This window comes from Centropristis striata, chromosome 17, assembly GCF_030273125.1.
Source record: "Centropristis striata isolate RG_2023a ecotype Rhode Island chromosome 17, C.striata_1.0, whole genome shotgun sequence".
Taxonomy (NCBI): Eukaryota; Metazoa; Chordata; class Actinopteri; order Perciformes; family Serranidae; genus Centropristis; species Centropristis striata.
Genome location: NC_081533.1, coordinates 27,162,092 through 27,188,389, shown reverse-complemented (window position 1 = coordinate 27,188,389; position 26,298 = coordinate 27,162,092). Strand labels below are relative to the sequence as shown.

The 26,298-nt window shown below is 35.4% G+C and overlaps 1 protein-coding gene across 1 annotated transcript in view; it reads left to right on the top strand.

Moving 5' to 3' along the window:
- Nucleotides 1-26,298, top strand: part of LOC131989842 (mitogen-activated protein kinase kinase kinase 11) — a 68,288-nt gene that overhangs the window by 14,362 nt on the left and 27,628 nt on the right. Inside the window, exon 2 of the mRNA XM_059355187.1 lies at nt 18,642-18,822. Coding sequence (XP_059211170.1) covers nt 18,642-18,822 — 181 coding nt within the window. The remainder of the gene's footprint in view (nt 1-18,641; nt 18,823-26,298) is intronic.

The window sequence follows — 26,298 nt, the reverse complement described above, 5'->3', positions numbered from 1 at the left end:
AAGAGTAATTTTTTTTTGTATATGGCAACTGTTGAGATTTGCACTTCACACAACATTTTAGATTTTTATTTATTTATACAGGAAAAAAAAAAAATCATATTTTCTATACCTTTTTAAGTATTTCGTAATATCGTCAAGAATATCGTTATTGCAAAAATAGCCTGAAATATTGTGATAGTCTTTTAGGGCCATATCGCCCAGCCCTAATAGCAGGGCAGATCTGGGGATTTAAGAGAATCACCCACCTAACTGTTCAGATAGAAAACAATGTTCCTCTGATGACTTATTGATACGGGAACGGGAATCATACGGGAATCTGTGAATATCTTTCCAACATTTCTGAACTCAAAAAGTTTTTTACTTTATTCTCTTCATTTTGACTTTTTCTTGAACCGTGTAATGAAAAAAAACCAACATTTTTTGAGAATACTGAGTTATTTAAAAAGTTTCTTGCTATAACGACTGAAAGATTTTTATTTTATTTTGTTTTTTAAACACACTGGAGGAAACTCAGTGTTATAAATATATATATCCAAGCAATCTTGGGCGAAGTCTGTTAACCCTCTATGGTACGCATTATGATGTTTTTGTCTTAAAATAGACTAAATAAACATAATCTGAAGAAATTTTAATTTATTTTTGTTTTATTTTTTAAGTTTCTGGGCTTTGTTGCTCATAGGCAACATTGTACCATAACGGTGCACAAGTGAAAAAGAAAGTATTTAAAATTAATTTTAACATAATTTATTTAATAAACGTGTGAAAGATTCGGTAGCTTCAACAGGGTACAGTACATGACATTTTATATTTAAAAACATTATAAAAGGAACTTTTTAAACCAGTTTCTTGTCTGAATTTTCCAGATTGACATGGGCCAGGAAATTACGTTTTGAGTGATTTTTATGGCACAAAATGGCAAAGCTATTTCCTTTGGAAAAGTCTGCAAAATAGGGTTTCAATATGGCCTCCTGGAGGTCATGTGACAAATTAAAGCATTGCTAGTGGTTCCCTATACTCTTCCCTCTTTTTTAAAGTATCACATCACTCAAAAACATGCATTGTAGAAATTTGACAGGCCAAAAATGGGAATGTTGCCCTCAGGCAACACCGTACCATAGAGGGTTAACAATATTGAATTCATGTTGAAATTTCCAAACAACAGCCAGTATATTCCATATTTAAACGAACCATATGCTGACATTTTAGTGACCGAGGGTAATATTGTTTATGCTTGTGTCTTCACATATAGCATACTCTATGTACTGTAGGGGCTCACACAATGACTGTACACCCACGCTTAGTCATGAAATCTGCAGAGTGTGTGTGTGTGTGTGTGTGTGTGTAGTTGGAGCAGGATGAGTGAGGGGGCAGAACAACAACTGAAGGGGAGGAGGAGGAGGAAAAAAATAGAAAAAGAAAAGCAGACACTGGAAGGTCAGAGCGCACAGGAAGCAGAGAGGTTTCCAGAACTCGGCCAGAGTGAAATCTGTTGTTTTTTCCCCTTCTCCAGTCTGAAACCTCATTCTGAACTTGGCCTCTTTCTCACCACACAGATCACAAGACAGTTCCCATGCAAATGAGCAGAAAAATACATATCTGTTTGTGGAAGAGAAAAGGGTTCTGAGGATTACGAAACGTTTGTTTTGGAAGGAAACCAGCATAAGGAATGGTATTTATCAGTCTAGGTTTCGATGGGTGACTTTGTTATAGCCATTATCTATTAGATGAATTGGTGTTTATAGCAATTCTGACCTTTGAGGGGACGGGGAAGGATTTCTCTTTTAAAAAAAATATGTTTTGATGGAAATTCGATGATTAAAAGCTCCTTTTTAACCTTCTCTTTCATTACAGATTTCACTTCAGTGTCAACTTTTCTAAAAAAAAAAAAAAAAAAGTTAATTTTTTCAAACACATATTATAACTTCCCCTTGATTGCTTCTCCAACCTTTGTTTTTTTTCTCACAAATCTTCTGTTAAATGTTGCATAACCAGACAAACAAGAGACTCTGAGTCTTTATCTGGTGTGATTTAATTAAATTCGTGCCTTCAAAGCAGCTCTGCTTCTCAGATAAAAGTTTAAAGAACCGAAACTCCACTCTGCTCATATGCACATTTTAAGTTCCTATAAGAAATTGATGTAAGGTCATTAAAATCATAGACAGATGTCAAGTAATACTGAAGCTCCTTTCAACTACAGTTACATTATTAATAACCCAGGAACATTTTAACTCAAACTTTATCTGCATTTGGACCCTAATGATCAGAGTCTAAATTTAGTTGCTATTTTTTGTACCTGGTGGTGTTTGATCAGTCATATTTACATTCTCTCCCCTCGGCCTGGCTACCTTGACCTCAGACCTCCTGTCTGAGTTTGGAAGGAAGCGGCGCTAATGAAGGTTAAACTTCAACACATGAGAACTGGATTGTTAATAAGTGACCGTTTTCAGGACCTCACAGCATTTTACCTGGCAACAGATACTTTGCACAAGGAACGATATAGAGGTATAAACCCTCCGTACAATGCTGTCCAAGGTGTTAGGAACCTTTAAAAAGCAGATACCAGGAGATACCAACTCATTGTTTCTACATCATACATTCTAAGTCATTATTGTTAAAAAGTCCTTTTTTTGAGAAAGTTTTGCATTATTTTGAGAAACGTAGTCATTATTTTGAGAAACTTAGTCATTATTTTGAGAAAGTTTATCATTATTTTGAGAAACTTAGTCATTATTTTGAGAAACTTAGTCATTATTTTGAGAAAGTTTATCATTATTTTGAGAAACTTAGTCATTATTTTGAGAAACTTAGTCATTATTTTGAGAAAGTTTATCATTATTTTGAGAAAGTTTTGCATTATTTTGAGATCTAAGTCATTATTTTGAGAACATTTTTGCATTATTTTGAGAGATTTTGCATTATTTTGAGAACGTTTCTCTTTATTTTGAGATCTAAGTCATTATTTTGAGAAATGTTGCATTATCTTGAGAAACTAAGTCTTTTTTAGATACTAACTCATTATTTTAGATACTAACTCATTATTTTAGATACTAACTCATTATTTTAAGAAAGTTCTGAATTATTTTGACAATGTTTCATTATTCTGGCATACTATGTAATTACTTTAAGAAAATTTCTCATGATTTTGACATCTAAGTCCTTATTTTGAGAAAGTTTTGCATTATTTTGAGAACTCCTTTTCTTTTAGATACTTAGAAAATCATTGGCGGAAACAGACTCCCATAATAAACTGTGCTGACATTGGCAACCTGGAGAGGAGAGACCTGACAAACCTGATAAACTATTGTCAACAGCAGAGCAGAAAGTGGGTTCCATTAAATGACTCATGATAAGTGTGTCAACACACTCCACTATGCAAAGTGATACTATAGTCATGTAATAGTAAAACAAACACTTGAGATGTCAGAATTACTCTAATGACAGATGGTAAATGTGAAATGTACTACAACCTGAATCACAACTTTATCTTAACCCATTGAAGCCTGGAAAGCGGATACGTCGTTTTGTAGTATTTGTATAAGCTCTCAAATACTTTTTGAATTTCATTTCTATCTGCTACAGAGGCTGAAAAATCTATTATTTAGTAGAAGCGTTGACACTTCTGTTGAATTTCCAGAAAAACTTCAGGTTTTAGGGGCTGATTTTAAAATCGCCCAGAGGTTTTACAGGAAGTTTTAGGCGTCAATGGATTAATAGGAATAATATTGGAACTTAATAGTATGGAATAGAAAAGACGCATATTTGACGCTGAGTAAGACACTTACTGTGGACTTTAAGGGACAAAAATGTTATGTGATCATTTGTTTGGAAATTGCCATTAAGTAATCTTAAGGTAAGACTTAAGGTAAAACTTCCTGTAAGGTTTTACAGGAAGTTTATCATTATTTTGAGAAACTTAGTCATTATTTTGAGAAAGTTTTGCATTATTTTGAGATCTAAGTCATTATTTTGAGAATATTTTTGCATTATTTTGAGAGTTTCTCATTATTTTGAGAAATGTTGCATTATTTTGAGAAAGTTTTGCATTATTTTGAGAAACTTAGTCATTATTTTGAGAAAGTTTTTCATTATTTTGAGAAACTTGGTTATTATTTTGAGAAACTTAGTCATTATTTTGAGAAAGTTTATCATTATTTTGAGATCTAAGTCAATATTTTGAGAATATTTTTGCATTATTTTGAGAGATTTTGCATTATTTTGAGATCTAAGTCAATATTTTGAGAATATTTTTGCATTATTTTGAGAGTTTCTCATTATTTTGAGAAATGTTGCATTATTTTGAGAAAGTTTTGCATTATTTTGAGAAACTTAGTCATTATTTTGAGAAAGTTTTTCATTATTTTGAGAAACTTGGTTATTATTTTGAGAAACTTAGTCATTATTTTGAGAAAGTTTATCATTATTTTGAGATCTAAGTCATTATTTTGAGAACATTTTTGCATTATTAAAACTTCCTGTAAGGTTTTACAGGAAGTTTTAGGCGTCAATGGGTTAACGTTCATCAAATGAGGAATAAACGGCACTTGGTCTGATTGCAGATTGTAGTCGCAGTCAGTCAGTTGTGGCCTAGTTCTACACTCTGTGAACTTGTTGCGTGCCTCTGAGCTAAGACGAAACTCCAGCGCTAGTTTCATCTTCTGCACTGTGATTATGCCCTATCACTCCCGCTCGCTCACTCTCTCACTCGCTGGCTGCCTGGTCAGAGGTTGCCAGACTGTCTGTCAGCCGATGGCCTCGTCCCTCAGGGACAAAGCTCCCGTTCTTCCTGGGGAAAGCCCCCACCCTGCCGGAATTCTCCCTTCGCCTACGGGTGCAGCGCAGGGAGGGGGAGAGGGAGGGAGGAAGGTAGAGAGAGCATAGTGGAGGCTTACGGCGCACCGATGTGGGCTTTTTAAAAGCCGATACAGATGCTCAGATACTCGTACTCGGTTGATATACTGGGATTTTTGGTTAGACAGTGATTGTATTAGGTGGGGGGGAAACTAACCTACAGTACATACTAGGGCTGGGTGATATATCGATTTTGAGAAACTTAGTCATTATTTTGACAAAGTTTTGCATTATTTTGAGATCTAAGTCATTATTTTGAGAACATTTTTGCATTATTTTTAGAGATTTTGCATTATTTTGAGACAATTTCTCATTATTTTGAGATCTAAGTCATTATTTTTGATAAATGTTGCATTATTTTGAGAAACTTAGTCATTATTTTGAGAAACTTAGTCATTATTTTGAGAAACTTAGTCATTATTTTGAGAAAGTTTATCATTATTCGGGGGGGGGGGGGGATTCTGTTTAACCCATTGAAGCCTGGAAAGCGGATACGTTGTTTTGTAGTATTTGTATAAGCTCTCAAATACTTTTTGAATTTCATTTCTATCTGCTACAGAGGCTGAAGAATCTATTATTTAGTAGAAGCATTGACTCTTGACACTTGAATTTCCAGAAAAAGGAAAGGTTCAGGTTTTAGGGGCTTATTTTAAAATTGCCCAGAGGTTTTACAGGAAGTTTTAGGCGTCAATGGGTTAATTAAGCCAACATCTGTGTATTCTTGTCAGTTAAGAATGAATATGGTCGGTTAAATAACTTTATTTGAAATGCAAATTACAGGGCTGACTGTACAAATCTTTACCCTGCTGTGAATGTATGCATGTTTGTTTACTTTTTGTGAAAAAACACACATGTTTAAAAAAAAATATATATATATAATAAAAGCAGCGGTCAAGAACATTATGAAGCATGGAAGTGTTTGATGCATCCAAAAAATGTTGTTCCTTAACACTGACGTATCACAGACAAAACTCAATTACTGAAACTAAAACTAACTATTTAGTATACAGAAAAAAAATTTTTTTTTTGTCTTTCTCATAAAAATCAACACTGGCATTACAAAAAAGGTTTAAATCAGGACCGTATTTGGTTAAAATACTTAAAAATAATACATTTTAGTCCTTTTTAAGGTTTTTCTTTTCACTTGATGCTGCACAAAAAATAAAAACGCATGGAGAGAGAGAAAAAAAAAAAGCTGATACAAATGTGTACATTGGACCATTTCCATGGACACAGCTTGGACTTTTGGTCTGTAGCAAAAAAAGGACACAAAATACTCGATTTGTTGCCACATCAACAAATAGCTGCCTGATCCACTCACACACTGATATATCAGTCCAGCTAACAGACTGGAGGGGGTGAGGAATGATAGCGCACATGAGAAAAATGCGGTGAGAGATGGCGACGGAGCTCCGGGGTTGAATTATAGAGAAAACATAATTAAGTGAGGTGCAGAGTGAAGAGGCCAGTTGAGCTGACTTTTGCATCTGGCGTGTTATTGTGACAGGGCCGGGTGGTTAGAGAAAGAGCGCCCTGCAGCTGAAAGGTTGCAGCCTCTATCACTGCATGTCCTGTATGTGCAGCAGCAGCCACATGTGCTCTCAGATGTCCTTGAGAGGACGTTGACCCTCTGCAAGCTTTTTCTCTCAGTGTGTCAGGTGCTGTAGATGTTACTGAATGTTTGCTAAGCCCCCTTTAGTCACTGCAGCTACACTGTCAAGCTTTCCTTTCTCACACCTTTGAAACTAACCTACATACTAGGGCTGGGCGATATATCGATTTTGAGAAACTTAGTCATTATTTTGAGAACATTTTTGCATTATTTTTAGAGATTTTGCATTATTTTGACAGTTTTGCATTATTTTGAGACAATTTCTCATTATTTTGAGATCTAAGTCATTATTTTGATAAATGTTGCATTATTTTGAGAAACTTAGTCATTTTGAGAAAGTTTATCATCATTTTGAGAAACTTAGTCATTATTTTGAGAAAGTTTATCATCATTTTGAGAAACTTGGTCATTATTTTGAGAAAGTTTTGCATTATTTTGAGACAATTTCTCATTATTTTGAGATCTAAGTCATTATTTTGATAAATGTTGCATTGTTTTGAGAAACTTAGTCATTATTTTGAGAAATGTAGTCATTATTTTGAGAAAGTTTTGCATTATTTTGAGAAAGTTTATCATTATTTTGAGAAAGTTTATCATTATTTTGAGATCTAAGTCATTATTTTGAGAACATTTTTGCATTATTTTGAGAGATTTTGCATTATTTGGAGAAAGTTTCTCTTTATTTTGAGATCTAAGTCATTATTTTGAGAAATGTTGCATTATTTTGAGAAACTTAGTCTTTTTTTGAGATACTAAGTCTTTTTTAGATACTTACTCATTATTTTAGATACTATAAATATATAATATATATCGATATTAAAAAATATATCGATATATTTTTAAATGTGATATGGAATTAGACCATATCGCATGTATTGATATAGTTCCATTTTTTTCTTTCTTTATATAGAAATGCTGCCCTTACTAGGGTTTGTCATATTTAGTTCTTTTGTCATGTTCGTTATTCTTTTTTCATATGAATATATTCATTTCAGAAAAAGATTTATTTATATTTATTTTATTTCATAGGCTATTTTTATTTAAGATATATTTTTAATTTAAATGTGTACTTTATGGAGCTTTCATTAAAAAAAAGGTACTCCTGTTATACAGTATTTATGTTCACTTAAATTAACGGTTTCAATAAAACTACTTGTGACGTCATATTTGGCTTTGACGCTGACTGAACATTTGCTCTCACTTTGCAATAAAAAATATCGAGATTTATATGGTATATCGATATTCAGCCAAAATATATCGGGATATGACTTTTTGTCCATATCGCCCAGCCCTACTACATACTTCTTTATAGAAACAATGGGTGTAAACAACGCTGCTATTTATTTCCGTCATTAACTGTGGCCATTTTGCTGTCATTTTATTCCAATAAACATATCTAAAGTATGCAGAAGAAACAACATCATAATGCTGCTTTGTAAAAAGTCTGAATTCATGCTTTGTCAGGTCGGTCGGCAAGACAACAAGCAAACAACTTTCTTTAACAAACGGCTGACTTTCACCCAGGAGAATGGGGTTCGTGTCCCGTGTGAAAAGTAAACAACTTTTTTTTTTTTTTAAACATGTTTTTATTTGAAGAAATGAGTATTAATCACAGATATTCAACATACATAATTTTTCTTATCCCCCCCCAGCCATCCCCATCGTGCTGTCAATACGGAAAATAAAATAAAAAAATAAAAAAATACTTGTGAGTGAGAAGTTACCCTCAAATGTTATATGAAGAAGAAAAAAAAAAAGTTACAGGCATGAAAATATATACAAGGTTAAAATAATAAATAAATAAATCTAATATCTATCTAAATAAAGATAAAATAAAATAAAAAAAAAATAAAAAAAAATATATATATATATATATAAAAGTAAACAACTTTTAACATAACTTCCGTGGCTCACGTCACCCTCGTAACTACTTCACTTCCGGCATTTATGTACATTTATTTATTGTTAAAACTCTCTTTTATAACACTTAACTAGGACGTTTTCTGCCCTAAACCTAGGTCAGTGGTTTTGTAGCCTAAATTCACAGAAACTGCAGATTTTTTAGAACCGTACGTGTATGTATAATGACGTGTGGGCTATTTTTAAATATAAATGCAGCATTTCTTTTGCATTGCAGTGTAGCGCTTATTAGTCCCTGACTAGTATTATATGTATAATATTAAACATTTGAGATCATACTATTATTTCATTCCAACATAACCCTGCTTGGCTGCTCAGTTTTCATTCTTATTTGTATTTTTAACCCTTTATCAGGCGAAGAACTATATTTGGTAACTTCAGTGGATATCAAAATGGGGTTGAGAAAAAAGTTGCAAATTTACTAGATTAAAGTGGCATTTCTACAGGAAAAAAAGTCGCAGATTTAAGAGATTTAAAGTGGTGAATCTGCGAGAAAAGTTGCTTTTTTTCCCACTTCTTTCTCATAAATCTGTGACTTTTTTCCTTGCAGATTTGCTACTATAAGTCTCTTAAATCTGCAACTTTTTTTCTTGTAGATCTGCCACTTTAACCTAGTAAATTTGCAAACTTTTTTTTCTCAAAATATTTTTATTTTTTATTTTGGATATCCGCTGAAGTTACCAAATACGGTTCTTCGCCTGATAAAGGGTTAAACAGTACGTCTTCATTTTAACCGTAAAAAGAGAAAATGCTCCCAATAATGTTGGCTGGCGTTCTTGAAGTGGAAACCAATAAAAAGCAGGACAGAGTTGCTAACGTTCGGCAACTCGGACCAACTTCTACACAATACAAAGAGTAAATAATATATAATCTGTTACCCTCAATCTATTCATTAGCCAGCTTGATTAAATAAACACTTTTTGCCTTTGTTGGTTTGGTTTAGAAGAGACTACCTGGCAAAAAAATCCCCCAAAACTTCAAAAGATCAGTTTTATGCATTGGCATTGCCATCTGATTTTGCAGATACCAAACTGCTGGGATTTCTTTGAAATGCAAGCTCACTACATTACTTTTGCACATTAGCCTGCATTTTACCCAGCTGTTACAAAACCAAGTACACTGTAAAAAAATAATCTGTTAAATTTAGGGTAAAATACCGGCAGCTGTGGTTGCCAGAATTTCACCGTAAAAATTACAGTGAGTGGGTTTTCTACTGTAAATTTAAATGTAAATATCAGCAAAAACTGTAATTTAGACTAAGTAGTCCCTTTATTTAAAGGTAATTGTGTCCTTGAGACAATATGGTATTTCTCCATTCATTTTACATGATTTTTTAAAATATTTTTTCAAAAGTTTTGTTCTATTCTGTGATTTACAGTAATTAAAAGTGTCTATTATGGTGATATGCAATTTTTTATTTTAGGCCATATTTCTCATGCAATTTGAAAGCATTTTACTGTAATTTCTACAAACACTTTTTACAGTGTAGCTCTTGTTTGATCACATGTAAAGATAGAAATCGTAATATTTCTGCAGGATGGACCTAGTTGTACTTTATCCGAGTCAGCCGTCATTCAAAACCCCCTGACACTAGGATTCTCATGAAACTAACCGTTGGGTTGAGTCAGCCCCAGCACCAAACTCAGGCCGCTGCTTGTAGGAGTCATGTCTGCAACTGACACACTCTTGTTTCTGAACAACAAACAATACCAAACAGAGTCTTGTTGCCGTGGAGATCTGTCACGGTGTTTTTGTGGCGACATTGTTGGTTTCGCCTCAGTATCAGGAAGACAGTCTGTCTGGGCAAGACTAGTCTAGTCACGATACTCACCGTTATCCTTTAAAGGAGGGGTGGATTTCCTGTTCTGTTCGTCAACACACCTCCTCCAAATGTGAAACCAGGTGAGATATAACGGAGTATAAAAACTCTGTGTATCTTTATTGTATTAACCCAGTGCAATTTATATACATTTAAGGTTATTTCCTTAATTTTTTCATCCATTTCCTCAAACCCTGACGTCCTACATACACTCCTCACTGCAGCTACACTGTCAAGCTTTCCTTTCTCACACCTTTGAAACTAACCTACATACTAGGGCTAGGCGATATATTGATTATTTTGACAAAGTTTTGCATTATTTTGAGATCTAAGTAATTATTTTGAGAACATTTTTGCATTATTTTTTAGAGATTTTGCATTATTTTGAGACAATTTCTCATTATTTTGAGATCTAAGTCATTATTTTGAGAACATTTTTGCATTATTTTGAGATATAACGGAGTATAAAAACTCTGTGTATCTTTATTGTATTAACCCAGTACAATTTATATACATTTAAGGTTATTTCCTTAATTTTTTCATCCATTTCCTCAAACCCTGACGTCCTACATACACTTCTCCTCTGCAGATCTGTGTCAGCTCTCTATACAGCACGGGGGTCATTATGGATCCACTGAAGTTATCCCGTCCAGACTTCAGTGCACTACTTTAAACTTCTTAAACTTTTTGATACAGTTTTTTTTTTTTTTGAAGATGTCAGCAGCCGACTTAATGTTATGTGGGTCAGTGGCTGATTTGGACACAGTGTGTTGCCACATACCGTCCAGTAAGCAGCTGACTAATGCTGCAGTCGTCGTCAGTGTGATGGTGGTGGTAAGAGGCGGGAGGCTGAACTGTGGATGCACTCTGCCTTAGCTCAGGAAGTGGAAGAAGAATGTGGTGTGTATTTGTGCTGAGACGGCTAAAATGCTTTAGTTGCCTGTGTGGATTTGCATGTTCATTAGCTGTGTGCTTGTTTGCATCGATGAGAGCTGTGGGACCCATATGTGCATGCATTTATATGCATTGGTCATGTGTATTTATCCTGTTTGTGTTATGAAACTGTCAGAGCCCTATGATAAATCAGTGTGTGTGTGTGCATGCACTGGTTTAAGACAGTGACTGTCTCCGCCCCCTCTTACAGATTATTTAAAGTCCTCCTCCACTTAAAAAAATGTTTTTCTCATATTTATGTCCCCCAGAGATGTCTGACCTTGACTATACTAACTTGTTTCCGTGCACATTCCTCGACTGAAGAGGGGGGCGGTTAGTGCACTTTCCTAAAATCTGAGATTCAAATGTACACTGGGCAAGCAAGATTAGGTACACTGTAAAAAATGTTTGTAGAAATTACAGTAAAACACTGTCAAATTATATCAGAAATAGGGCGTGAAATTAAAAATGTAATATCACCGTATTAGACACTTTTAATTACCGTAAATCAAAGAATAGCACAAAACTTTTACTTTTTTCTGTCATAAACTTTAGAAAACACAGTTTTGCTGTAAAAAATATTAGATTTTTCATTTAAAATGTATGGAGAAATACCATAAAGTCACAAGGACATAACTACCCTAAAAATAATAGCAGACCAAAGGACCTAACAAAGGACCTAAAATGACCAAAAGAGTCACAAAACCATCAAAAAAGACACAAAATGACCAAAAGAGACACAAAAATATCTAAAAAGACACAAAATGACAAAAAAAAGACAGAAAACGACCAAAAGAGACATGAAATTATCAAAAAAAGACACAAAATGACCAAAAAAATACGTAAAATTATCAAATGAGACACAAAATTACCAAAAAGAGACACAATAGGGATAAACTGGCAAGTGATTTTTCAGTCTAAATGACAGATTTAGCTGATATTTACATTTAAATTTACAGTAGAAAACCCACTCACTGTATTTTTTACGGTAAAGTTCTGGCAACCACAGCTGCCGGTATTTTACCACAAATTAAACAGAATATTTTTTACAGTGTACGTCACTACTTCAAAAAGCCAGTCGGAACCAGGAAGCCAGGGGTGTCAAACTGATCCATGTGGCTGAGGGTTTTGCTTCACCACTTTTGGGGAAAAAAATGAACTGAGTCAAGACAGTTCAAGTGGTAGAATGAGTTGCATTTACGTGTGCTTTGGCTCGGTTGTAACAAAAACCTACTCCACACATACTGGACACTTCTGCAAAAGAAACCTGAAACTTATCAGTACAGAGAGCGAAAATTCTCCGTAACATCGTAGCAGATTGGTTTCATAACCACTTACGCTAACAAACAGCATAAATAAACTAACTACACTTACCATTCTGGTTTTTCTGATTCTGAGTTTGATGCACAACAAACTCCTCATTTGAGTCTGGAGCCTCCTCTCCTCCCAGAATGACTCTTTAATAAATGTATTAATATAATTTTATGATATTTTATTTATATAGCCCCAAATCCCACAGTGCTCACTGAGCTCAGTGACCATAGCTGCAGTTAGCAGCTGTAAGCTAACAGGAAACTCTGTAAATCTCAGAGTCAAGGAGGTAGAGCAGCTGGATACTAAGACAAGACAATAGATAACAAAAAAACTAGAGCCCTTCCCGTAGAATTCTTCACAGAAGTATTTTATGTATATACTATACAAATCACAATTAAGTTTTGGACCACAGCCAGGGTAATGTCCCTTCTGTCCTATTCTAACACTGTGGTTGCACCTGTTCATTTTGAAAGAGCAATGGCCAATAGGGAAGCTCCAACTCCACCGTCAGCACTCACTTTGACCAATGGTGGGACTTCGTCACTCAGTCGCTCCCATTACGCTTCATAGTCACCAGACTTAAAAAAAATTAAAAAAAAAAAAAGTCAGAGTTTATTGTGTGTTCAACTAGTTCTAAATTTGCCCACAATACATATCTTAAAATTGTAAAAAGTAATACATCTTTAAGTCACATTTAATAATCTAATATAGCTCAATAACTCCTGCCAGTGCCAGGTGACTGATGAGTGTTTAAATGGTCCAGCTGCAACAGCACACACTGTCTCTGTGTGTGTGTGTGTGTGTGTGTGTAGTAGTTTGGTGGTTTTGTATTCATGTGTGCATGCAGGCATTTCCTTCAACTGCATGTATATGTGCAAAGACTTTTGTGTGTGTGTCCTGTGTTAAGGACACACACACACACACGTCTGTGCATCTGTTTGCCCATTTTAGTGCTTTGTGTGTGACTGTGTGTGTGTGTGTGTGTGTGTGTGTTCATGCTATTTTTTTAATGCTTTCTAGGCGCCACTTTTAGCCGTGCCCCGTCTCGCTCAATCATATGATAACGATCGTTGTGCAGCACCTCTCTCTGTCTCTGTCACCTTTGCTCGCTCTACCACAGCACCTCCACTTCCCTCCCGTCTGTGTCTGGTGCCACGTGATCCCTCTTAACCTCAGTTTCCTAAAATAGCGATCTGCTTATTGTGCACAAGAAGCAGCAAGCAGGAACGCCAAAATCGGCTCCTGTGTGTTTTTTTTGTTGTTGTTGTTGGGGTTTTTTTGGTTGCCACCGGAGGCTAATTGGCCGATACCGGCGTCACTTCCTGGAAGTGGGGTCATGGCGCAGCGAGCGAAGGCCCGGGTGGAAATAGGGGTGACTGACCGGGGCTTGTTTTTACCAGACGCTGACTGGCAGGCGGACAAAAGAAGGGGAGTAAGGGATCAGGGCCTGTTGCAGTAATTACTAGCACCCCCTTCAATACCAACACCAACACACCCCCTCCCTTGAGGGCCTGTGGAATTGACAGAAACAATGACTCAGCCGTAGAATGGACAGAAATTGATTTTCTGCAAAAAGGTTAAATGAGCGGGCACTTTCTTTCTCACTGTAGAGGTTGTTTTTGTTTTGGCCATTGGCTACTTCTGCTATTTTGTTGTTTGTGCCTTCTTCTTCAGGCAGAAGTCAATGGGAAAGCTTCTGATAGACATACCTTGATGCTGTTTTTCCCCCATTTAAAAAGCTGTCTGTCTGTAAGAAAACAGGGCTTTTAAGAATGTGAAAGCCTCCATTGATTGTCTGTCTTTGCACCTGTCTTCATCTTAAACTGGACAAAATCACATACGTTCCACGCTGAAGGTGTCCGTATGTGTGGTTGCAGCAGAACTGGGTGCCGAAATTGTCATGCAAGTACATTATGAAAGAACCAAGTCTCCCATCCCCGTCAATGTTCACACACACACACACACACACACACACACACACACACACACACACACAGCAGACAACACAACCTCTTGTGATGCATTCCTATGTGACGTCAAACTCGCTGCCTCTGGGCTACGAGGCACAGCACAGGATGTCTGAGAGAGAGAGACAAAGACATAGACAACAAAGAGAGAAAGAGAGAGAATTGTTCATATGTGTAAAAAAAGACAAAATTTCACATTTGTGCGGTTGAAGGAAAGACAGACTGGAGAAAATAGATTTTTCAGTGAAATACGCAGTCAGAAGCAAAAAAAAGAAAGGAAAAGAAGTGCCGAGCCCAGAAAGTCAGAAAGTGCCTGCAAATAGCAGGAGTCTTACTTCCCTATAATAAGTCAAATTCTTTGCTGCTTCTCCTCCCTGCGTTTGATGGCCAGCCTTGCCCTGAGCGATGCCCTGCCTGCCAGCAAAGGGGAAGAGAGGCATGGCTGCCGATCATACCAAGACATGTGATACAGAGTCACACCGCAGCAACCGACATCCTCAGCATTATATTCTATTTTCATAGAAACAAAGCCTTCCAACGCTGTGCGGTTGCATAACACTGGCTGGTTACCAAAATGTGTTTACTTATAGGTTATTACATTTTACAGTGTATACTTTTCTCTTTCTTGGTTTCTGTGTTTACATCTATGTTTAGAGACTCATTCTTGAATATAAGTCATCCATATCTGATTGATCCATGCTGCTGCTGTCAGGTGTGTCTCTCCCTGTCATTAAGGTTTAATTCTGAAAAAACACCAGATTCATATAGTCCCAGTAAACGGGGTTTAGTAAGGTCAAAAGATGTCTAGACATTTAGGAAAAAGATGAAAGTTTTTTGTTTGGTCACTGGTTTCACAGGATTTTAATGACTTTATTCAAATGCGGCAGCACATTTAAATTGGTCATTTAATGCAGTCTATGCAACTATTAACTATTGTGTTAAAAAACAAACAAAAAAACCCAACTGGTTTTGTAACAATGACACAGGATAATACATAAAGATTCTTCATGTCCTTAACCCCCACATAGGCCTGTTTTAGGAAGTTATATATATATGTATATATATATATATATATATATATACACACACATACATACATATATGTATATGTGTATGTATATGTATATGTATGTATATGTGTATGTATATGTATGTATATGTATATGTATATGTATGTATGTATATATGTATATGTGTATATATATATATATGTATATGTATGTATGTATATGTATATATATATATATATGTATATGTATGTATGTATATGTATATATATATGTATGTATATATTTATATATATATATAAAACTTCCTCCTTCCTATATAACCTACTATTCTATGCATAGTAGATATGTGGATAGTGCGTATTGTTGTTATTCATACAATTCAAATTTCACTGTTTAGGTTGGTTTAGCCACCTGTTGCACTACTGCTACTTCTACTTTAAAGATGAATGATTCAACGTTTTAACTATTAGCGAACATTTCTCTTACCATTTCTCAATTACTTTTAGCTAATTATTTGAACTGTAATCAATATTAAGCAAACTATTTAAGCCACTTATCCAATACTTGTCCAACTGTTTATCCGTTACTTCTAGCTAACTATTTAACTGTTCTACATTACCGTTAGCTTTAGCACTAGCTTTAACGGTTTCTCAATAACTTTAACCTAAATATTTGAACTGTTGTTAGTAGGCTACGTTTAGCTAACTTTTTCAGCAAATTATCCAGTACTTCAGGCTAACTGTTTCAACCATTTATCCATTAATTTTAGCTAAATATTTAACTGTTTCTTTACTACTGCTAGCTTAGTATTAAACCATTTATCCATTACTGTTAGCTAGCAAATTTTACTGTTTCTCCATTACTTTAAGCTTTAAGCAAATTTTTTTGAACTGTTCAGTCAGTATTTTAGCTATTTCAACTATTTATCCATGTTATCCAGCTAACAATTTAACCATTCTACATTAACTTTAACCAAACTATTTTAACTGTTTCTCCATTACTAGCTAATTATTTGAACAGTTTAATCAGTACTTTAAGCCAACTATTTCAGGTGTCCATTTAAAAAAATATATTTTAACTGTTGATCCATCAGTTTTAGCTGTTAAATTATTACTTTAAGCTGCCTGTTTGAACTTCTTTTCATGCTTGCTTGCTAGCTACTTTTCAGGTGTTACGGCTGACTTAATATGAGGAAATATTCTTCCAAATCAAATCATATTTTCCTTTTTTTTTTTTTTTTAAATTAGTTGAGCTGGCATAGTCTACACTCTTTCCACATACCCCCTGGTAACAGCAGGAGTACCTTTGGGAACAAGTTGAGAATCACTAATTTGCTGTAGTCTAGATGTCTAAAAAATCAGTTTGCAAGCAAATAAAGGACAATTTTAACCTATACAATTGTGTTCAGCTGGATCATCTGATGTGTGAAATGTGATTCTATTATTTAGAAAACATTGGTCTGGAGAGGCATTTTATGTCTCACTTCAAGACAGCTGTTGATCTTCTTTTGTGGTATGACACACTCAGTGTTCTGGTTTTACTGTAGCAATGCCAGCATTTTTGGAAATATACTAGAGTAGAAACCCTGCTCAGCCACAGTAATGAATGCAAATCAGCCAGTCCCTGCAGAATGAGAGAAAACCTGACTAAACGTCTACAAGAAACAGCAGACCATAATCACGGGTCTATTCATTAAGCAGAATCAAACACTGAAAACTATTTAACGACAGCCACTTATAGTTTTTGTTCATTTTACTGAAAGTTAAATTAGTGAATGTATAATCATTTAAACAGCATTGTTGTGTTTCATTTAGTCCAAGTGAAGTCACTCAGAAGACATATGAAGAGGTTTGCTACTGACATAAAACGGGAACTTAAACAGGCCTAAACATTTTTGTCATTCTGACACATTTAAATTAGCTCATATTGTTTGGTGCTTCCTGCCTTGTGTTACACTTAGAGAATAATAGACTCCACACTATATATTTCTTTTTTGCTATATTTTGTTTTCCGCCCAGAAAATATGATAATCAGTGTTGCAACATTTGAAAGGCAATTAAAAAACATCTGTGTCTTAATTCTTTCTTTAGTTGCTTGCCAATACAATTTCACTGCAAAACAGTCCTTAAAGCTGGTTGATTTATAGATTTTTATACAGTTTGCAAATATGATTATTTATTGCATAATATCTTTTTCATTTATTTGATATTGGACATAATCCTGTAGCTGCTTCACAATAAAAGCCTTTAATGTGAAGCAGCAGCAGCAGTAGGAAGTGCATGTTTACATATTGTACCAGAAGTTACAGCACACAGGAGCGACTCAACTCTGAACATTCAATTCAAAAATTGTGCTTCCTCTCTTTTTTGACCATGTGACCCACATGTTGAGTCAGCTCACAGTGATGACAGCTCTGTTGGAGGTGGAGACATGCTGTTACCAATCATGCATAAATAAACATTTGTTTTAAGCATTGCTGCCAATCATGAAAAAATGGCCGTGTTAAAAATTATTAATATGTAATTGTGGTTAAAAAGAATGGTAGGCACTAATACATTGATAAAATGTGATAGAAATTTATGTTTCTGTTTAAATTTGCTTCTTTAATAATTTACATTTGTATGACTCCCACTATATATTTACTTTTCTATTTATTTTTAAATGCTTTTTAATTATTATTTACATTTTTTATTCTTCTCAGTTTTGTTTATGTAATTATTTTCTTTGGTATCCTTTTCCCTTTACATTTTTCCCACTATTTATTTCCCAAAACGTATTTATATCTGTATTGTTTTCTTCATACATTTCTTTATGAATAAACAAAAAAATAATTAAATAAAAAATAAAATTATTTAAAAATGTATCGAGTAACATAGGAAAGTAAATAAACAGGAGGATTAATACAAAGTTAAATGAATAAAGAAGCAAATAAAACAAACATCTCTTAAATCAATAATTAAATAATCCCTACATGTGTTTTGATATAATATTTGGTAAATTAAATGTCATATTTGGTACATTAAATGTCATATTGGTATATTGTCATATGTTTGATTGCGTTTGATGATAATAGGTTACTATTGATTTTAATAGCATAAAAACAAAAGGAAGTGATAAAATGTGTTTACTGAAGAATAAGTTCAGTCCTACATGAAAAAGACATAAAAATCAAAGATGCTAAGTCTCACCTCTCTTCCTTCCTTCCTTCCTCCCTCCAGTCCTTCTGGCTCAGCCCATAGAGAATGAATGTATGGAGGGTTTGACGTTGAAGATCACAGACTTCGGTCTGGCGAGAGAATGGCACAAGACGACCAAGATGAGCACCGCTGGCACCTACGCCTGGATGGCCCCCGAGGTCATCAAGTCCTCCACCTTCTCCAAGGGCAGCGACGTCTGGAGGTGAGTGCTTTTGTGTGTTTTTGTGGGTTTTTTTTTTGTGCTTTTGTGTGTTTTTGTGTTTCTGAAGCGCAGTCCAGAATTACTAATTGTTTGTGCAGGCGTTCTTTGTATGGTATTCATGTTATCACAGTACCTTAATTGGAATAATATTGGAATTTAATAGTATGGAATAGAAAAGACGCGTATTTGACGCTGAGTAAGACACTTACTGTGGATTTTCCTGAAATGTCAAACTCTACCTTTAAGGGACAAAATTGTTATGTGATCATTTGTTTGGAAATTGCCATTAACCCATTGAAGCCTGGAAAGCGGATACGTCATTTTGTAGTATTTGTATAAGCTCTCAAATACTTTTTGAATTTCATTTCTACCTGCTACAGAGGCTGAAAAATCTATTATTTAGTCGAAGCCTTGACACTTCTGTTGAATTTCCAGAAAAACTTCAGGTTTTAGGGGCTGATTTTAAAATCGCCCAGAGGTTTTACAGGCAGTTTTAGGCGTCAATGGATTAATAGGAATAATATTGGAATTTAATAGTATGGAATAGAAAAGACGCGTATTTGACGCCGAGTAAGACACTTACTGTGGATTTTCCTGAAATGTCAAACTATACCTTTTAAGGGACAAAATTGTTTTGTGATCATTTGTTTGGAAATTGCCATTAAGTATTCTTCTCATAGAGCTTAATTTTCACTCTTCTTTTTGCAACCAGTGGAGTCGCCCTCAGCTGGCCATTAGAAAGAATGCATGTTTGAGACATTTCTGCCTGGCTTCAGAGCTTGCTGCTTGATAGTGACAGACTGGTCAAATTACGAAGCCATGCTCCTTTGGGTTGCACTATTGTAGACTGCAAGTTGTGCGTGACCTTAGAATATAGAATGAAAAGCATTGTTGTGATTTGAAAAATGTTACATCTATGATTATACAGAATTAAACAATACAAACTATTACAGCTGTTTCAACTTTTCAACCATTCATTTTAGCTAACATTTCTCTAATCATTTTTCCATTACTTTAAGCTAATTATTTGAACTGTAATCAATATTTAGCAAACTATTTCAGCCATTTATTCAATACTTAATGCTTACTATTCAACTGTTTATCTATTACTTTTAGCTAACTATTTAACCATTCTACATTGCCTTCAGCTAACTATTTTAAATGCAGTAAGTAAGCTAATTTTAGCTAACTAAATCAGCCAATTATCCAATACCTCAAACTAACTGTTTCAACCATTTATCAATTCCTTTTTGCTAACTATTTGCCTGTTTCTCTATTACCATTTAGCTAATCATTTAACTATTTATCCATTACCATTTAGCTAATCATTTAACTATTTTTCCATTACCTTTTGCTAATCATTTAACTGTTCTATGTTACCTTTAGTGAACTTTGATTTTAACTGTTTCTCAAATACTTGAAGCTAAATATTTGAACTGTAGTTAGTAGGCTAACTATTTGAGCCCTTATCCAATACTTCAATCTAATTATTTAAACTGTTTATCTATTACCTTCAGCTAACTATTTAACCATTTCTAGTAGCTTAAAGCTAATTATTTGAACTGTTTAGTCAGTATTTTGAGCTATAACTTCAAGCTAACTATTAGCTGTTTATCCATTCCTTTTAGCTAACCATTTCAACCGTTTAACCCTAACTTTTAGCAAACTATTTAACTGTCCTTTACTTTAAGCTAATTATTTGAACTGTTTAATCAGTACAAGTATTTCAAGCATGCATTATTTTTTAACTATTTCAACTGATACAGGATGAATTTAAGCTAATCATTTGAACTGTGTAATCATTAGTAGGGTCAACTAATATCAGATTTAAGTGGCAAAACTTCACAGATTACAGATATGACAGCCGATGTAATGATTTTTTTTCTTAAAAATAAAAGTCCTTAAATATTTAACACACACACACACACACACATATATATAAATTATCTACTATGTTATAATATTAGATAGATAGTTAGATAGATAGATAGATTTTTTTTCTTAAAAATAAAAATCCTTAAATATTACACACACACACACACACACACATACACACACATATATTATCTACAATGTATTATAATATGTAATAATGACAAATATTCTTTAAGAAAGTTATTTTTAAGAAAGCAGCCTTCTGAGTACCTTTGCAGCATCATATCTGTAGAAAAGGTCAATTTTCCTGCCAGCTTAAGATTCACTTTATCGGCTGTCATATCAGTATTCTCTAAATGTCTCCCCTCTAAAGTCGGTATTAGTATAAAAAAATCCCAGATGGGTTGGGCTCGGGTATCCATAGATACTGACATTCATGATAGGACAATATTGGCTGATATTTTTTGGCCGTGAGATATATCGGCCTTGCTCAGTATGAACAGTAGTTCGTATGAAGTTAATTATCTGCAGCAGTGCAGCAGGTTGTTGAACCATGGTAGAAAAAGAGGCAAAGTGTGGAAAAGTGATAGTGGGAGACGGAGTGATGACGAGATGGAGGCACAGAATGATGGATTGCAGCAAGACCGCCACAGCCATGTGATGGCGTCTCTTCAAAGAGCTGCTCTGTGCTTTGTTGTGGGACATCTGTACTGCACACTGTCCCATTGTCTCTAGTATAGACAGAGAAGGAGGCCACACACCAGACCTAACCACAGCCCTTTATCTGGGAATAGCTCTGTGTGTGTGTGTGTGTGTGTGCGCGCACTTGTGTGTGTGTGTGCGCGCGCTTGTGTGTGTGTGTGTGTGTGTGTGTGTGCGCGCGCTTGTGTGTGTGTGTGTGCGTGCATATCTGTGTGTATTTGGCCACATCTACACAGAAAGAGAAGAGTCCCTTGATTATGGTTTGCGGTTTTATAATAATGACTTAAACAACTGTGTGATTTGTTGAGAAGGGATTCATGATGGCTTTTAAGTGTCGCATATGAATTTGCATTTAGAAGCAAGCAGGGCTGTTTTTTGCACAGCAATAGGGAAAAAAGATAAATAATTTATAAAATTCATGGCTTTGCCGCATTGTTGTTATAGCAGTTACTCTCATATGCTATGGTTTAATTTTAATCCAGTGGATTTGGACCATTTAATCCATTCTTAAATGGGTTTTTGCAGCCCCACACAGAGCCAATGTGAAACCAATTGAGCATGCTGTGAGAGAGAACCTTTTTGAGCGCGTCCTTGAGAACATCAAAAGGGATTCTGCTATGGTGCAAGCCACTTAAGGAATTTTCCGGTAATTTAAGGAACCTTATTTAGTAAGAGTGTACAGTTTTTTACTAACCCTAATGGCTTCAGTGTCATCTCGCTATCTCACAAACGCATCCTCTCAGTTTCTATCAACAACAAACCCACGCAAGCTCATTTTCACAGCAATCACAGCACAATCTGGAAAACAGAAAAATGAGCAAGTAGCGGGCGGGCAGGCAGGCAGCCCTGCTCTGAAAATGAAGGGTAATCTTTGTTCTACCATTCTTTCTCATCTGTCCACGGCCGCTCGTCTCTAAAGCCGCCACGCGAAGACGACGACCGCCTCGGGGAGCAGCGAGCAGCGTTTCTGCACAGTCACAGTGTGTGGAAGTTGTAATTAAAGAACTAAATAAAAAAAGGCTGCGGCCTGCGCTCTCCACTTAGCGAGCCTCCACAGTGCGTTCAGTCAGGTCCGGGCGAGGGCTAATTGACAGTGTGGGAGATCCAAGTCCTGCGCCACGCTTCATCTTCTTAGGACACAGGGCTGCTCCCATTGTGTGGGCTCAAAAGTCCTGTGTGTGTTTGTGTTGTTGTGTTTGCACAACTTTTGCATGCATGAGTTCACATTGCTTCGCAAGCACTTGTTTCACCAAGCAAAAGTATTCCACTGCACAAATGTGTCTTAGTTCTGTGATAATGAAGGGCTACAACAGTGAATGTGTCAGCTATAGCAGAAAATTTACCATGAAATATTTACACACCGTAGACAACACAAGCTGTTGTCTTTTATATCAGTTCAGAACTAAATGAGCGGTTATGCATTACAAGCACCATCACATAGAGTATTTAAATTGTCACTTTGGAATAAAACACATTTTACAACATCTATTGATATCCCTGCTGCAAATGTATGTAGGCACAAGACAAAAATATAAAATTCGGCACCTTTCATGTATCGCCAAAAGCAAAAATAAATTTCTATACACTACTGGTCAAAAGTTTTAGAACACACCAATTTTTCCAGAATTTAATTGAAAATTATGCAGTTTAATGTCTCGGTGTACTCTGAAATGAATGCACATTTGCAACATTTAAAATTCTTTATTGAGCATGATAGTGTTTTGAAAGTAAAAAAAAAAGATTTAAAATCACATTTTATGTTGGACTAAAGGACTAAAAAAAGACACAAAATGACCAAAAAAGACACCAAAAGACACAAAATGACTTAAAAAAGACACAAAATGACCAAAAAAGACACCAAAAGACACAAAATGACTTAAAAAAGACACAAAATGACTTACAAAGGCATGAAAAGAATTAAAAAATGGACAAAATAGCCCGAGACTCCATAGAGTTAAGTTGTTAATCCACTTCTTGTTCCCTGAAAAAAGCCTACTTGTATAATTCTGAAATGTACATTATTTTTCAGTTTTGGTTAACCTTACCTTTTTTTATTTACCTCTGGCAGTTCACCACTTACCTTTGTACCCTTTCAAGCTGTTCATTTGACTTGAACTGCTTGAATTTCAATAAAAAACTGGAAAAATTGGGGTGTTCTAAAACTTTTGACCGGTAGTGTATGTAGGCACAAGACAAAAATATAAAATTCGGCACCTTTCATGTATCGCCTTTCATGTATCGCCAAAAGAAAAAAAAAAAAATGTCTATACATACAAAGTATATTTCAACTGCACTGGTCCAGTTTAGATTTGTATAAGGGTTAGCTGTCCTGTTACCAATTTACTGTGTAAAATATAAAAACATCTATGTTCATTTATACTACCAACAACCTATTTTAAAGCCTAAATTAACCTAAAACAGGCTTAAAGGTACAGTTCGCCCCCTTTACACATTTTTCCACATACATGTTGTACTGTTTATCGAGCAAGGTGGTTTTTTGGTGAGTGTTGCTGCAAATCATATCATCAGCAGAAGGATTTTTCAAAAGGCCACTTTCAAAAGGGTGCCTGAAAACAGGTTCTATGAGTATACTACAAGCCAAGTGCCCACTCCAAACTCACTCCAAAACAGTCGAGATAAATAGCACCACAGGTGAGATTAAAAAAAATATATTTTTGATCTTGACGTAAACTGTCCCTTTAAAGCTGCACCAGTCAAAAATGTTTTATTTCCAATGGATCCAATACCTGTGTGTAAAGGGGTTAGTGGGATTGTCTCAAAAATATATAAGCTGCTATAGCAATATAAAATTTCTATATGTTAAAAGTGCAGTGTCTTGTTTGGAGTGGCTAATCCAGATAGTGTAAAAAGTAGTTATGAAGCTAAGGCTATCTCCCTTTCAACATTGTTGAAAAAGATTAACAGAAAGTTAATTCTACAGTTTTGGAAATCTGAAAGGGCTCCTACGTTTGAAATGTGGTTGAGAGAGCTGGGAAATGTATTACACTTGGAGAAAATCAGGTACATTATATCTACTAAAGAGGATATCTTTTTAAAAATATGGCAACCTTTTCTTGATTTAATGTCTAAAAACTGAATTAGTGTTATTCTATTGCTGTGCCATTTATGTTATACCCTTGTTTTGTTTGTCTAATGTCAAAAACTCTGTCAAAAAAAACAAAACATATTGTTCTGTGTAGCTCCACCATTTATCTCTAATTTGTATACATGATTTGTATATATTTTTCTGTTATGAAAACAATAAAAATAAATACACAAAAAAAAAAAAAAAGTGCAGTGTCGAAGATTTAGCGGGATCTATTGGCAGACATGGATTGTACTATTTATTCTTGTTTTCATTAGTGTAATGTAGCTAAGAATAGTTGTATTTTTGTACACTAGTGGCTCTCCCCCCAAGTGCAATGGCTGGGTCCATGCTGCATGTTATTCCCCCTCTTTCCATCCCCTTCTCTGTTTTGTCCAGTTATCCTATCAAATTAAGGCAAAATGCCAAAAAATATGATTTTAATATCTACGTAGGCAGCATATCATCTTCCGTGGAGTATGCCACGTTGCACCACAATGTTTCTCCAGTAACCCAGAATGGACAAACCAAACACCGGCTCTTGAGAGAACCTTTAATGTTTTTATTTTAACTGAAAGCCACCATAGGTTGTACTACATGCTTGAAAAAAGAGGGGTAAGTGGAGGGGTGCAATGTGCAACCTCACCACTGGATGCCACTAAATTATACACTGCCACATTAAAATGATTCTGTTGCCTTTAATGTAGCACTTGCTGAACTGTACAGTAAAATCAATCATCGGTATTATTTAGTGGAAGACTTTTACTGCAAACAGTACAGGTCAGTTGCCTTTCCATCAACAAATTTTAATGCATCTTGCAAGAGAGGTCTTGGACCGGTTGTTAGTGCGGTTCGATCGCACTGTAAAACGTAGTCCAACCCAATTACAGGAAATGATCCAGCGTAGGGGTGTGCCATATCATATCATTCAGGATTATACCGGTATATTTTTTTTTATGGGTAAAAAAAATGCATATCACGATATTGGCAACATTCCTACTTCTTCATGTAGTGGTGTAAGGATTTCCTATTAATTACCTAAACTGTGGCGGCCCGCTATAGTATCATCAACGTCACATTTCAAGCTACTGAAAGTCTATCTACACTATTCATAATATCAAGTTATTTTGCGTTTTGTCTCTGCTCAGCAAAGTGTCTGTCACCCGACCCGCACCTCTCCATCCTCCTCTGAGACATGCGGGCGCATTCACACATTTAAACACACAAGCTGAATACAGCAAACTGCCGTGCCTACCTACTCTCCGTGTGCATCTGCGTGCGCGCGCCAATCTAAATCATATCAACCCATCCGGTCTTGTCAGAGGTCCAAACGGTCCAAACACACTGTTGCATTATGCCGTTCGTTAGCCGCAAGCTAACATTAGCTAACAATTAAAGTTGTTTTGGTTTTAATCACAAAAAGCTACTATTACTTCCTGTCGCTAAACAATGCCGCTTTCAAAATAAAAGCACAGAATCCACCTCCGATTTTACAAGAAGACTGTCAAAATAAGATCCAGCGTATTCTGGGCTCCTAATCAAATGGTGAGGTCATAGCATAAAGTTGAAATTCGTGTCCTTCGGTTGCATTCTGTAGGCTACCACTGAGCTAAAGCAAATTTCTCATTGCAAAATTATCAACGTATTGCTCAAAATAATGTAATATTTACCTTTGTGGTAGAAATGCATCAAGGCTGGCCTTCTCTGATTATACAGCTGTCTGATCGCAGCATGTTGGAAATAATGGATCAATACATTATTGACTATCCGGAGCATCAACAGCCGCTTGTTCTGAGCATTTCTTTACAAATATG